Here is a 15,543-nt window from a genome sequence, read left to right on the forward strand (position 1 = left end):
AATAAAGATTATCTGATTCCACCATTCCTAAGAAGAATATATTTGATAAAATTAGTAGAACATCTGTGAAATATCATCTCTCAAGGGTTAAAACCAGGCCTATGACACCGTATTGATTTACTATGAATGGATAATATTCACCAAATGCTATATTTAAAAAGAATAAAAGAGTAGCTTCCCAGTTAAATATGGCAGACTGAGCACAGTTCACCTAAAAATCAATAAAGACAAAAAGAACAAGAGCAGGGCTTCCCTGGTGGCGCAGTGGTTGAGAGCCCACCTGCCGATGCAGGGGACACGGGTTCGTGCCCCGGTCCAGGAAGATCCCACATGCCGCGGAGCGGCTGGGCCCGTGAGCCATGGCCGCTGAGCCTGTGTGTCCGGAGCCTGTGCTCCGCAACGGGAGAGGCCACGACAGTGAGAGGCCCACGTACCGCAAAAACAAAACAAAACAAAAAAAAGAACAGGAGCAGATACAACTTCAGATAAGAACTGCCACAGGATCTAGCTTAGTTTATTTTAATCTGTTCTTCTGTTGCTGATTTAAAACAGAAATCAGAAAGCTTGACCTCGTATAAAACTGGAATGTTTTAGATTTTACTTAAAGAGAATCAATTTTCTCTAAAAGTTATCAAAGGTCCAATTCTCCACCCACCAGAATCAATACTTCAAAGTCAACTGCACTTCTAGCTGTGGCAGAGGGAGGGAAAACAAACCAGAAGAGGAGGATCTGCTGACAGGGAGACTACAGACAACCACAGTGAAGCTGCCGCACTTCAAAACATACCTGTGTGTCATAATCAGGCCGAAGATTAAGTTCTTCACAGCATTCCCTGGATATCCTTAAAAATATATATTCTTTTGTTTTTTCTTCAATAGTAGCTTCATAAACCTTCTCTTTGGTTCCCTGGGTCTGTACTAACTTCTCTTTAGGGACTGGTAATAAATAAACAGCATTGACTTTGGTCATCACCAGCCGTCCAGCCAAAGTATCTTCAGAAAGTGTTTCAGTAAGCTTGAAACGGCCAAAAAGTTGTCCATTCTGAGCATACTTTGCACCTCCAGAAACTCCAGTGAGCATGAAGCTTGCTAGAATCTGCAATTGCACTTTAAGGTTGAACCTAAGTCAGAAGTAGAAAATGAGTTTGAATATTTTACATCAAAAACATTAAAACTAAATAAGAGAGTAAAACGAATCAAATATAAACATAGAAAAATTAAAGGTTCATTATCAATTCCACTCCACTGAGCTACAAATTATATACTATCTTTAATCCAAGCTGGAAACAACAAAACTTTAAGTGAATAAACTCTCCAAGTTTATAAAAATGCATGCTTAGTTGTGTTGAAGAATACACATATTTTTAAGTTTGAGCATTTAAAATGAAACTAGGTACGATTTTTTAATAAAATGAAATATCATGTATTAGTTAATATGAAAGTCTGTTTAAATATACCATTAGGACAATCAAGACTTTAAAATCACCTAAAGCCAGAAGGAAATGTACTGTACTGAAGCTACAACAGACTTTTATTAAACTGCTGCTTTCCAAGTAGATCTTACCAAGATTCTAACCATAAAATTTCTCTTCCAATACCGCTGGCGAATAACATCCAGAATACATTTTTATTCATGGCTACATCAAGGCAGGTCTCATGCCCAAATTATGGAAAGAAAAGTTAAAGGCTATCTTATTAGACAATGGCTGGTGCACTCACTCCCACTTCCATGAGCACACGTGAGCATGAAAGAGAACATGTGTGTGCAAGAAGCACAGAGAATCAAGATTAATTCACACAGTCAAGAAAGATGAAATGAAAGAAAGATTTAAATTAATTAATAGCTCTTCTCCTTTGCCACTCTGAAATGGTGCTGTGAGAGAGAAGACACAGTGGTAACAATGGGAAGACTGTCTCCTTTTTCTTTTCTTTTTTTTTTTTTGCAGTACGCGGGCCTCTCACTGTTGTGGCCTCTCCCGTTGCGGAGCACAGGCTCCAGACGCGCAGGCTCAGTGGCCATGGCTCACGGGCCCAGTCGCTCCGCGGCATGTGGGATCTTCCTGGACCGGGGCACAAATCCGTGTCCCCTGCATCGGCAGGCGGATTCTCAACCACTGCGCCACCAGGGAAGCCCTGTCTCCTTTTTCTTAATAAGGTTTGAAAAATTTGAATGAAAAAACTGTTTTATAATCTATATACCCATTTGTGGAAAAGGCTACTTTTCAATGGTACTACTGTATTTTCTCGTGATTTTCTGAAATTTTCTGAATTTTCTTGACGTGATGTCAAGAATGTCTTATAAATTCTTAAGGAAAAAGAAAAAAAAACCTTTTCTAAAACATTATGCACTTCTGTAACACAAACATTTGTACTGCTTACAATATTAGGAAACCAATTCTAATTAAAACATTATATTCAAATTTTGAGTTTCCATTTATATACTTTAAAGTTAGAAAACTGTAAAACTAGATAAATATTTTAACAGAAATAAGAAAACACTTAAGGAAAATAATACATCTGAACAGCTATTTATGCACATAACAAGTCATAGCGTTTATAAGCTCCATTAGTTATTTTAAAGTACCCTTAAGGGCTTCCCTGGTGGCACAGTGGTTAAGAATCCGCCTGCCAATGCAGGGGACATGGGTTCCAGCCCTAGTCCGGGAAGATCCCACATGCCATGGAGCAACTAAGCCCGTGCACCACAACTACTGAAGCCCGTGCGCCTAGAGCCCGTGCTCTGCAACATGAGAAGCCACTGCAGTGAGAAGCCCACGCACCGCAACGAGGAGTGGCCTCTGCTCACCGCAACTAGAGAAAGCCCACGCACAGCAACAAAGACCCAACGCAGCCCAAAATAGATAAATATTTAAAAAACACTTAGAATACTTAAGGCTCCAAAAAGACATGTAAAAATATACTTTATTATAAATATAAATTTAATATATAATAACGTGGCTTTCTATGAGGATCAAATGAATTCCAGGAGTACTTGCTCTGTGTATCATATATATATATATATGGAATTTTAAAAAATCATGTTATATTTCTCTCATTCTCTATCCATATTTCACTAGATCCAAACTAGAAAAGTACAATATAATTTAAAGAAACACAGATTGTATGTTATCTACTTATGTTTGATTCTTTCAAGACTGGAATGTGCACTAAGGATTCATATAAAAATAAGTCATAAAATGAAACAAAAGTATACCACCCTCCCCAGTTTACATATAGTCTATGTTCACCTTCCTTTTTTTAAAAAAATAAAATATATGCTTTACAGAAGAACAGGAACCCTTAGGTTTTTCACGTTTTTTCAAATGAAGTTAAATTTCTACTTTGTTTTTATCATCCATATAACTGATGTGTGGTCATTAACAACCTTCTCAGAGCAAAGAGATTCCTTGCAGTCCACTCTCAATTCACAAGTGACCTCTCTGTTGCTAAACTTGATGTCCAGCTTTCTGATCTTTTGTAAAGTTATTATTACTTTGCGACCACTTTCCGTTTCCTTTAAACTCCCTCTTCCACTGGCTTCTGTACAGTCATCCTCTCCTAGTTCTCCTCCTACTTTTCTGGCTGTTCCTCCGTCTTCCATCCAAGCACCACCCCCCTTCTAAGCATCCACCCTGCTCTCTCCTTACCCTGCCGGCTCTCACAAGACGAGGACGCCCTCTCCTAGATCTCTCAGCTCTGGGCTGTAAACTTAACTGCCAAATACACACATTGGATTACATGCTCTGCAAATTCAGTACAAGCAAAAGAGAATCACCATGTGACTTCCCCACGTACCACCCCAAACCAATCCTCCCGTGTATTAGACAGCTTAGGTAATGGCACTATCCACCTAGTTGTCCCAGCCAGAAACCAAGTTATCCTTGACCTTGTCTCTCTCGCCAACCTTCATTCCCCATCATACAATCACCAAGCCCTGTTAGTTCCTCTTATTCCTAAATTATCTGCATCTCAACATTTCTAACTTGAATTACTGTAACAAACTCCTACCATGTCTTGCTTCAGATCTATTCTCCAAGCCACCACTAGAGGGTCTCTGTAGAATGCGAGTCTGATGATAGGCGGCTCCAAGGGTAAAGTGTAAACAGCTTTCTATCTCACCACCCCACCACACACGTCCCTTCCATTAAAATTACGATGACCGACTTGCAGCTTCCCCCACAACTCTATGCTCTTATTCTCCTATCCTGTTTCTTCAAACTAAATACCTTTGTCCTGTTTCTTCACCTGACAATTCTACCTGTTTTTCAAAATTCAGCTTAAATGCCACCTGGTCCAGAAAGCTGACTTTGATATGTCATTCAAGCTCTGGGGAAACGAAACGTAACTTGTTTACCTCAGAATCAGCAATGACCAGCCTAGAACCTAACACTTCGAATACTCAATAAATTCTGTTCATTGAATTAATTTTACATGCTTGTAATAATCTGATTTTTTTTCCAGGCACCATATTCCCATTTCACCTACTTCATATTATTCCCTAACAAATTCTTGTAATCCTATAATGTTTTCTCAACTAACTTGGGTAATGTATTAAAGTTTTACTGTTACATCTATTTTAGAATCTACCATCCCAAAACACTTGATGACAATTTAGCAGGCATGAAAAATTAATCTCACAGTTTTAAAGCAATAAGAGAATTCTTTTATGACATTGAGTTGTGCCTTGCAACAAAACTCTTGAGGCAGAGACACTAGAACTAAGAAATACAGCTTTTCCTACAGAAGAGTCACCATATGTTCAAGATGCAGACATTAGAGACCTTCTCAAAGTTACAGCTACTAATATTTAATTTTTCTAAAAGATTAACAGGCTGAAACTAAAAAGACATTAGTAAGCGTTCTTAAGTATTAAAATAATATGCATTTTTGAGATTTAGTAACTCAGAAATACCTAAAATACAAAATATATCCTATAATTAACAAAGATACGTCTTAAAAAGAAGGAAAACCATCTTTCCATGGTTCCATGCCACATTTTAAAATCAACTTGAAAGCTTACAGGATTCCTAACATTTTTGGAAATGGCAGAATAGTAGCCCATGGAAGTTTCCGGCCGATTTAAAACCATACTTCCAGCTAAAAGAAATATGGCTCCGTCTATGTTAGAAATAGTTATACCTCTTGAGTGTAACTTTCAAAACACTTCAAAGCTATATATAGTGAGTTTCCCTTCATGCAATTTCTGACTAAATGAATGACAACAAAAGTCAACCATGGTAATAAGCCAAAAAACAGCTGGGTCTACTGAGGCAGAGCCACAGAACCAAGGTTGAATCAACAGAGGCCTCAGCCACTGCAATGATGAAATGAGCGTCCGCGTATCGAGCTTGTCCTGCCAGCTTTAGTGCTGGGCAGCCACAATGCCCCAGTCCTGCAGGCCACGACACACTCTGATGCACATGCACATGAGAGCTTCAGCCAGAGCCAATTTCTTTTGAAAATGTATATCTCAGAATGAAATCGATTTCACTGCAAGGTGGAATCATTACTGAATGCACAACACCATGTAGCTGAGGACAAGAGAAGTTGAAAATAAATCTTGAAAGAACTCAGAAGCATATTCTAAAACTTAAATGAAATGCAGTATTATTCTTACCATCTCCACACATCTCATACTAAAACTTAACATAAAAAGAACTCTTAATATCTGGACTGCTTTGAAAAAAATCATCTTTCTTTAAAAAATAAAAAGATAAACCTGATTATCAAATTCAGCCTCAAGCCGAAATACATTTTTTCTAATCTTGAGAGGTTTCATTCAATCCATTTTCAAAAAGAGAAATTCTAAGGTGACCACGTAAAAGTACAGGTCTACCTTGTTTTACTGCACTTCATTGTCCTTTGCAGATACTGCGTTTTTGACGAATTGAAGGGTTATGGCAACCCTAAGTCAAGCAAGGCTACAGGTGCCATTTTTCCAACAACATTTGTTCACTTCATGTCTCTGTGTCACATTCTGGTAGTTCTCACAATATTTCAAACTTTTCCATTATTATTATATGTGTTATGGTGATCTTTTATGTTACCATTTTAACTGTTTTGCGATGCCACAAAACGCAACCGTGCAAGACAGGAAACAACTGTGTGTGTTCTGATTGCTCCACCAACTGGCCGTTCCCCATCTCTCTCCCTCTCCTCAGACCCCCTATTCCCTGAGACACAAGAGTAATGAAATTAGGCCAGTTAATAACCCTATAATGACCTCTAAGTGTTCAAGTGAAAGAAAGAGTCACATGTCTCTCACTTTATATCAAAAGCCAGAAATGATCAAGCTTAGTGAGGAAGGCATGTCAAAAGCTGAGGCAGGCCAAAAGCTAGGCCTCGTGTACCAGTTATAGCCAAGTTGTGACTGTGAAGGAAAAGTTTTTGAAGGAAATTAGAAGTTGTACTTCAATGAACACACAAATAGTAAGAAAGAAAAACAGCTTTACTGCTGATATGGAGAAAGTTTTAGTGGTTTGGATAGATCAAACCAGCCACAACAGTCCCTTAAACAAAACCCTAATCCAGAACAAGCCCCAACTCTCTTTAATTCTATGAAGGTTGAGAGAGGTGAAGAAGCTGCAGAAGAAAAGCTTGAAGCTAGCAGAGGTGGTTCACGAGGTTGAAAAAAGAAGCCATCTCCATAATGTAAGTAGAAGTGCAAGGTGAAGCAGCAAATGCTGATGCAAAAAGCTGTAACAAGTTATCCAGAAGATCTAGCTAAGATACTTAGTGAAGGTGGCTACACCAAACGGCAGATTCTCAGTATAGATGAAACAGCCTTCTGTTGGAAGAAGACTCTACCTAGGACTTTAGAGAGGGGAAGTCACTGCCTGGCTTCAGAGCTTCAAAGGGCAGGCTGACTCTCATTATGGGCTAATGCAGCTGGTGACTTTAAGTTGAAGCCAATGTTCACTTACGATTCCAAAAATCCTAGGGCCCTTAAGAAATATGTTAAATCTACTCCACCTGTGCCCTGTAAATGGAACGACAAAGCCTGGATGACAGCACATCTGTTTACAGCATGGTTAACTGAATATTTTAAGTCCCCTGTTGAGACCTACTGCTCAGAAAAAAGATCCTTTCAAAATACTACTCCTGTCAATGCACCTGGTTACCCAACAGCTCTGATGGAGAGGAACAACAAGATTAATGTTGTTTTCATGCCTGATAACACAACATCCATTCTAAAGCCCATGGATCAAGGAGTAATTTCGACTAACAAGTCTTATTATTTAAGAAATATATTTCATAAGGCTATGGCTGCTATAGACAGTGACTCCTCTGATGGATCTGGGCAAAGTCAACTGAACACCTTCTAGAAAGGATCTGCCATTCTAGACGCCATTAAAAACATTTGTAATTCATGGGAAGAGGTCAGAATATCAACATTAACCATAGTTTAATAAAAGAAGCTGATTCCAACCCTCATGGATGACTTTGAGGGGTTCAAGACTTCAGTGGAGGAAGAAACTGCAGATGTGGTAGAAACAGCAAGAGAACTAGAATTAGAAGTGGAGCCCGAAGATGGGACTGAATTACTTCAATCTCGTGATAAAAAGCTAACAGATGAGGAGTTCCTTCTTATGGATGAGCAAAGAGAGTGGTTTCTTGAGATGGAATCTACTCCTGGTGAAGAGGCTGTGAAGACTGCTGAGATGACAACAGAGGATTTAGAATATGACATAAACGTAGATGATAGAGCAGTGGCAGGGTTTGAGAGGATTGACTCCAGTTTGGAAGAAGTTCTAACTGTGGGTAAAATGCCATCAAACAGTGTTGCTGCTACAGAGAAACTGTTCGTGAAGAGTCAATCGATGCAGCAATTTTAAGAAATTAAAATAAGACACAGCCACCTCAACCTGCAGCAACCACGAACCACCCTGATCGGTCAGCAGCCAGCAACACTGACGCAAGACCCTCCACCGGCAAAAAGATTATGACTTGCTGAAGGCCAGACGATGGTGGGCATTTTTTAGCAATAAAGTATTTTTTAATTAAGGTATGTACCTTTTTTTTTAGACATCCTGATATTTCACTTAATGGCCTACAGAATAGTGTAAACCTAAGTCTTATATGTACTGGGAAATCAATAAATTCATGTGACTTGCTTTACTGCAATATCTGCTTTATCGTGGTGGTCTGGAACCAAGCCCACACTATCTCTGAGGTGTTCCTGTATAGTCCAATCCTTATAATTAAAATGTAAGAAACCAGTATGAATTCCCTCAATACTACTTTCATGATTATTTTTCAAAATATGTGGTCTCCTTCAGTTTTTGAACATTTATTCGATAAATAATCATTGAGTGTTTGCCCTCCCACTGACAGAGACCTCCTGAAGAGCAGGGACCATGCGTTTATACTCCCAGCACGCGGCAGCAAGGGATGCCACTAGGGAGCACTAGGGATGCCAAGGTGAGCACAGCTCTTCCCTTAAGCTCATATACCAATCCTGGATAACAGCTACTGAATAACAACCGTTTCACCACCTGGCTGCGCTTAGGCACCCCTCCGTATTTTAAACATGAAAAATACTATCCAAAGGGGAGATTCTAAAAAAGAAAGAAAGAAAAGCAAAGTGTTTCTAAAGTAACTTACTTGCTGACTTCCTTATACTGGGCTATCTCCTCAATATAAAGGAGGTCATGCAACCGTGACTGATAGTTGGTCTTGGTCAATGATTTGTCTAAAACGGACTGGGTAAATAGCTGGTCAGCAGAGAGAGGAATTTGGTATCTGATAAGAAGGCTCTTCTCCAAATCAGTAGTTTCATTAGGTTCAAAATCTATAATAGTCTTAGAAGAAGAATCCCAACGCTTAGCCGTGGTTACTAGCTGCTGTTTTGCATGCATCAGGTACTCAAGATCTAAATGGAAACAAAAAACACATTTATAAAGGAACACAACATTAAAATTCTCAAATAATACACTGTGCATTTTGGTAAGAAAATTTTGTATGCTAAAGTTCTTAAAAATGAAACAATATAAAACCCCAGTTGACAGAGTGTTTTCCCCATGTGAGAAATATGTTTTTGTCTAGGTTAACAAAATAACATAAATAAGAATTCATGTAAAAAATATTTTTTTGTACCTCAGGCTAGGACATACCAGAAATAGTTATTAACATTTAAAAAATATAGATTAACATTTAGAACTTAATCCTTTAGTCAAGAGAAATCTGATCTGCAGGAAGAAAGTATGGTAAATTTCTCATAAGACAAAATCTCATCAGGTGATAATCACTTTTCTCTTCCTACTAGAGAAACAAAAACCTTTTGTGTTTTATTCCCACATTAAATTCCACATTAAAAGTGATAAAATGTACTATTCAAATGCCATTTCAGAAAAATCCAGTTTAGCCTCAGTTAAATTGCATGGTAAGTAGAGCACAATGTCAAAATGAACGACTGATCAAGTTTTCACAGCTCTGGAAAAAAAATGCAGCAGAATACCAGCACCGGGTGAAATACATCGTAACATAAATCCTGAGCATTGGGTAGCCTCACTCTATCCACAGTGCATTTTAGTTTTCTATTGGGTGGAACACACGTACACCTAGAAATATGAAACTTGACCAAAAGGGGAAAAAAAATTTGCTTAACTAACTCATTAGGCCAAGATCCAGTTTTAATATAACCTAATTGGAAAGATGGTTTTTACAACTCAAGTTAAAATTTTAGGAAGAAATAATAAAAAGTTTAAACAGAGATCAGTCTCCAAAGCGCAAAGACAAGTTATCCTGTGCTATCTTTGAAATGAGAGCAGATTGTATAATTGTCTTATCTTGCTTAGTGACAGATTTTGCTATATTTAAATGTTATATATAAACTATAAACATATAAGTATAGTCATCCACCAAGAGAAATTTCTCAATATTAGAAAATAGTTTATCCTGGTATCATAATAAAGATCAAAATGTACAAGTCCTAATTTCTAATCTTTGTTCCTTGAAAAGGCATTTTTACATGCCAGTTTTATTATTCATCAAATGGCAATATAAACACAACTATAACCATCAATATATAAAGATGGTCTTCTTGTTAAAATTTTGCATTTTTAAAATCCTCTGGATGAGATAATGATGGTCTGTTTTTGCAACAGCCTCACGAGAAGTTTCATAAACTAACCACATTTTGTTCCTAAATCACTCTAAAATTGGGCCCTTCCTATCCTTTCATTAGATCATAGCTATAAAAAATATTTAAATTATACAAACGCCAACATTCCTAAAACAGATTATACCATCACTAAAGATCAGATACTATTAACAAAATAGCAAGGATGTACATAATTTTCTTCCCTTAATTCAAAAGTCAAAAGGAGAAACACTAATGGTACAGAAACCAAATAACCAGCTCTTCAAAAAAAAAAACACTAAACTCTGTGCAGTATTGAAGAATTTAGTTAATAGGTAATAAAAGGATGTCTATTCTTTGGGCATAGGGAAATTATATTTCATAATTTTATTTTAAATAAGAAACTGATTCAGACTATACCTACATCAATATTATATTCACATTCTTTAAAAAGTCACTAGCTATTCCTAACTGCCATTTAAGTAACTGGGATAATAACAAACTTAAAATGGTACAGCTTTCCTTTAAAAAAGCTTTTTGTATCACCTATTTAATATACAAAGCAAATTTTGCAGAAAATCATTCTACTCTGGGCTAAAAGTATTCAGGCTTTTTGGGAAAAGTGGCATGAGAAATAGTATTTGTTTTTCTCATTTTACCTATTTACTACCATGATTCCCACCCTGATTTTATGAAGTTCTTAAAATGAATGTCTTCAGCTGGTAGCACAACAATTTCAAAACAATTCCGAAACAATGTTAAATTTTATTCCATCTTTTTAATAACTATAAATACAATATAGGAGAGGGGAGAGCTAGGGGAGCAGGGAGAAGAATCTTGGGAAAATCCATGTGTGCCGGCATCAAAAAGTCTACAAACCACTGACCTTGGCCATTAACTCAGGCGTCCGAGATGGACTGGGGCCAGTGACTACTGAGGGTTTCTTCTGCAAAAACCACTTCTCTTTCCCTGCTCATGTTCAACTTGAGACAAACTTCTGCCTCCAATCCTCTCAGTTGTAAAAAGTTTCTTATTAAACCTGTTTAATTACCCACCTACTTACAGTGCTTAAAGGTCATTAGGTCTTAAGAGCTCCTCTTTAAACAAAGGAGGAAGCTGGGGCTCCCCCAGGGGGACACTGGACACTCTAGTCCTGGGGCTCATCTCGCCCCCCATGCAGCACATGCACCAGCTAACATGCAACCCAGATGTGAACACTGCTCAGGGCAGCCTGAGCCAGTCCATCCATGGTAAGAAAGCACTCTTCCTCAGTCTAAACTAGGCTAAAATTTAAAAAAAAAAAAAAAACATTCTGCAAAGATGAAAAGTGAACAGGTTAGAATCAATATGCATAAAATCACTTAGGGCGAGTTTAACACTGACTTATTAACCAATTCCTGTAATAATAAACCTGAAACGCTGACAAATTAGAAACCTACGGAATGTGTTACCCTGAGATATGATAGGCAGAAGCTACACATGTATTTTAAGAGAAATTCATAAGAAAAAGTTAAAGATAATTAGAACGTACCTGATAATTAGAACATAATTTCCTGAAGATAACGTACGGAAGAACTGTTACTATCAAAAATAGAATCCAAGGTTGGAATAACTAGTCTGACACAAGATTCGCTTCCCAACTTCCCTCACCCTTCTGATTACTGTGAATAGCAACTGCTCTCGTTTCAGCCACATAGTTACTATTCTAATAAAGCATCCAAAGGGTTGGTTTGTTTTATCTTGAAGTATGTAGTACAGCAGACTTGAAAACTATCCTTAACAAACCCTAGACCGTGGATAAGAAGTTAGGAGAAAAACATGCAGTGTCCTACATACCCAGCACAAAGGCTGACACACAAGAAGCATGCAGTAAATGCATTTCAAATGTGGGATTTATTAAAAACAGGTATATTTATCTAGGACTTAAAGAGAATGAGACGAAATGATTCCTAATTCCAAAATTGGATACAACACTCTTCCTTAGGAAACATTTTGGTCTGTGGCTTTACAAATCTTGACAGCCCAAATCAACAATAAAACAAAATCCCAAAGGAAACCCAAACTACGACTTCAGCTATCCATTTCAACATTGTTCCTTTCACTAAAAGAGCTACTCAGACGTAAGATGAACATCTCTTAGCTTATCCATGTTGTCTGTTCTCTTAATGAGGCTAATAAAAAGTTAAAACAGCGGAGTAACAACATAGGAGTACCTCACACTTTTTACATGCTTCTACTCATTTACATTTATCTTTTATTGACAAATATACTATTTTTTGTTTGTTCTGTTTTTTTCTTTTTGGCCACGCCATGCAGCATATGGGATCTTAGTTCCCCCGACAAGGGATTGAACCCGTGCCCCCTGCATTGGAAGCGTGGAGTCTTAACCACTGGACTGCCAGGGAAGCCCCTATTTTTTAAATCAATTTTTCTATTAATTTTCTGACGCCGTAATAGTAAACATTATATATTTATATATATAAACATGTCCTTAATTTACCAACAACTTTGACAGCCAGAGATAATTTTTAAGACGTACTTTTAATGTTAATTTTAACATACATTGCTAGACTAAAAGTAATGTGTAATAAATACCATTTTCAAATTTAAATATAAGAACTAATTTCCAACATGTAGCTTCCAGATATTCAAAGCAGAATTCCAGATCAGTTTTGTCAAGCAAAAATCTTCTATGACTGAAATTGAGGTATAAAGTGTATAATGCAGTTTGTGTTCTAAGCAAGGGGGAAACTCACTAACTTCCTTCTTTTGTAAATGTCCTTTGCCACAAATTTGTGAGAAGCACATCTTTAATCCAAAAAAATTTTTTTTAGTTCATATAATGCCTTTTTCTGTACCTGAACCTCACCAACAAGGAAAAAACAATGAAAAAAACTACATCAATTGTGAGAGTAGTAAAAATATCAAAGACAGAACTAAAAATGAGCACAACAGGTCAGCTAAATTAACGACAAAAAAAGCCAATCAAATGTCATCTAGCTTGCCTAAACCTAGATTTAAGTTTTTCTCTTTATAATGTTCAAAATATCTTATCAGAAAATACATTTTGTAGATTTTATATTGTTCTCTTGTAATATTTGTTTTTCCTATGTCCTTGAAAAACAAATTTCACTATGTGAAATTGTTTTAATGTTTCCAAATTAGTTCAAGAAAATGCTTGATTTTATTCAATTATTTTCCATAACATAATTAGAAGTAAGACCTTGTTTAAAGGAAAATAGGCAAAGATATCAAACTGCAAAAAGGTCACTAAGAAAAAGGATATAGTAGTATAGAAAGGGGGGAGGGTATATAGTATTGGTCCCAAATGGGAGAACATCCCTGTCTGTATTAATTCCCGCTACCATATCTGAATCAAATATAAATTTTACTATATTTTCAAACTGATATATCAGAAACATCAGAAATGAGACTCTTTATTTCTTCCAGTTACCAGTCTCAAAACATCATTCATCTTGGGACAACTTCTCTTGCCAAGATCTCTAAGTGCTGCTGCCTCAGTAACTTGGGTCTTCATCTCTGCTCTTCAGTCCCCTGGCTGCACCCTAGTCTGGGTCCTCACTAGAAGAACAAAAACACAAAAACAAAACCAAACAAAAAACCCTTCTCTCTTCCTTTTTTCTTTCTGTTTGCAAACCGGAAATTATCCTAATGATGGCTAATGATAACATCAGCAGCTACTATCTACTGAATGCCTGCTACGTGCCAGATGCTGTGCAAGGTTTAGTTCCAGTTCTCACGATAATCCTCTATGACAGATACTACTAGCCCCATTTACCAGAAGTTTCCACACGAAGCTCAGAGATGTTAAGTTCTCTGCCCAGGGTCATACAGGAATTAAGTAGAAAATCAGGATTTGAATCCAGTTCTATTTAACTCTGAAGTCTGTCCACTGCTCTGTTTCTCCAACTAGAAAAGTAGCACATAGCTGGGGCAAAAGCCGCCAAAGCACCCTCAATCTCTCAAGCCCATGAGGGTGCCCTGAAATCCTCCTCATTTCCTCTTTTTATTGCAGATATTTAATATTTTATATTATTAATTAAATAGGCTTTTATTAACTAGTACAGATTTTTGACAACACTTACAAACTTATTTTTATGGGAAATGAGTCATGAGTTAAAAGCCACAATCTAAAAGCAAACTTTTAAAGTACAACCCACATGTAAGCCAAGAACATCCTTTTAGAATTATATTTGAGAGTAGGAGATGCATGTCAGTATCTCTATGATTTTAAATCTCCTTATGATTTAAGAAAGGTGCAATCCAGTAGTTCTCAAGTTCTAGTCTCTAAAAGCAACGTAATGGCGCAAGAGTAAACAAACCACTGCATTCAAGAGAAATCCAGCCTGCATTGTTTTTGAAAATACAGTTTTATTGGAACACAGTCACACCCATCCATTTACATATTGTCTATGGCAGCTTTCTCACTATAATGCAGAGCTGAGTAATTGGAATAGAGATCATCTGCCCTGTAACACCTAAAATATTTACTATCTGGCCCTTTACAGAAAAAAATCTGCCAACTAACTGCTCTATTAGTAAATATAAATCAAGTATTTTTATTTCATCAACTACTGTATCTGTTTGGCTATGGGAATTAACATATTTTTATTCCAAAGAGTAGTAGAAAGATGACAAAAGCAGAACACAACAGAATAAAAACAGGTAAAAGGGATCAAAGTAAATGAGAAATATGGGTAAAATGAAGTCTGGGTAATAATATGAGCACAGATACAAGAAGTAACACCTACTTGTTCAATTTTGGCACAAATGTTGCTTCAACCCTACTCACAGCTAAAGGTAAGGGGACAGAACCAGTTCCACCTGTTCGTTATGTCCAAAAAATAAAGTCCTAGCATTTACTCATGAAAAAAACTTCTAGGTTCTCATAAATGGGACACTGTGGACAGAATGAAAAACATCCTCCACAATATGCTTAGTTATAGCCAATATAACAGCAAGTTTCAGATAGCTCTGCTATACGAAGTGCCTGTTAAATAAATATTTAGTGCTCAGGAAATAAAATAAAGCACCTATAAATCCAACCAAGAGCCAAGGAAATGGAGGCTAGCATGCCCTTCCTTCCCTTATCCAGCTGGATCTTGGCGTAAAATTGAGGTTTAGGCAGTAACATGACAATTCACAAAGTAATTCACCATCTTCTGCAGGTGCCTGCATGTTAAAACCAGGGACCTCTTCCCAAGAACATGAAAGCAGATCCTATTAAAGGCACTGTGGTCTCCTTTATACTAGTAAAATCAAGTTATGAAAGCTTATTTTTAGGACTTTCCATTCAGAGATAACATACTAATATCAGCAAAGTTAATTGGACCATCAGTTGAACATGGAAATAGACACTGTAGGTGTATTCACAATTACCATTGAAATTACATTCTACCCAAACTAATACTGAAAGGTTTTAACTGTGCTAAAATCATCAA

General features: G+C 37.1%; 1 protein-coding gene across 6 annotated transcripts in view; it reads right to left on the reverse strand.

Annotated features, from left to right (window-relative positions):
* HELZ (helicase with zinc finger) overlaps positions 1 to 15,543 on the reverse strand; it is a 152,963-nt gene that overhangs the window by 87,493 nt on the left and 49,927 nt on the right. For all 6 annotated transcript variants that reach the window (XM_060133081.1, XM_060133086.1, XM_060133083.1 and 3 more), the window contains 2 exons: positions 8,605 to 8,872; positions 788 to 1,121 (listed from right to left, as the gene is read on the reverse strand). In XM_060133081.1, the coding sequence (XP_059989064.1) occupies positions 788 to 1,121; positions 8,605 to 8,872 (602 nt within the window). The remainder of the gene's footprint in view (positions 1 to 787; positions 1,122 to 8,604; positions 8,873 to 15,543) is intronic.

The sequence above is a fragment of the Lagenorhynchus albirostris genome, chromosome 20, assembly GCF_949774975.1.
Source record: "Lagenorhynchus albirostris chromosome 20, mLagAlb1.1, whole genome shotgun sequence".
NCBI classification, from domain to species: Eukaryota; Metazoa; Chordata; class Mammalia; order Artiodactyla; family Delphinidae; genus Lagenorhynchus; species Lagenorhynchus albirostris.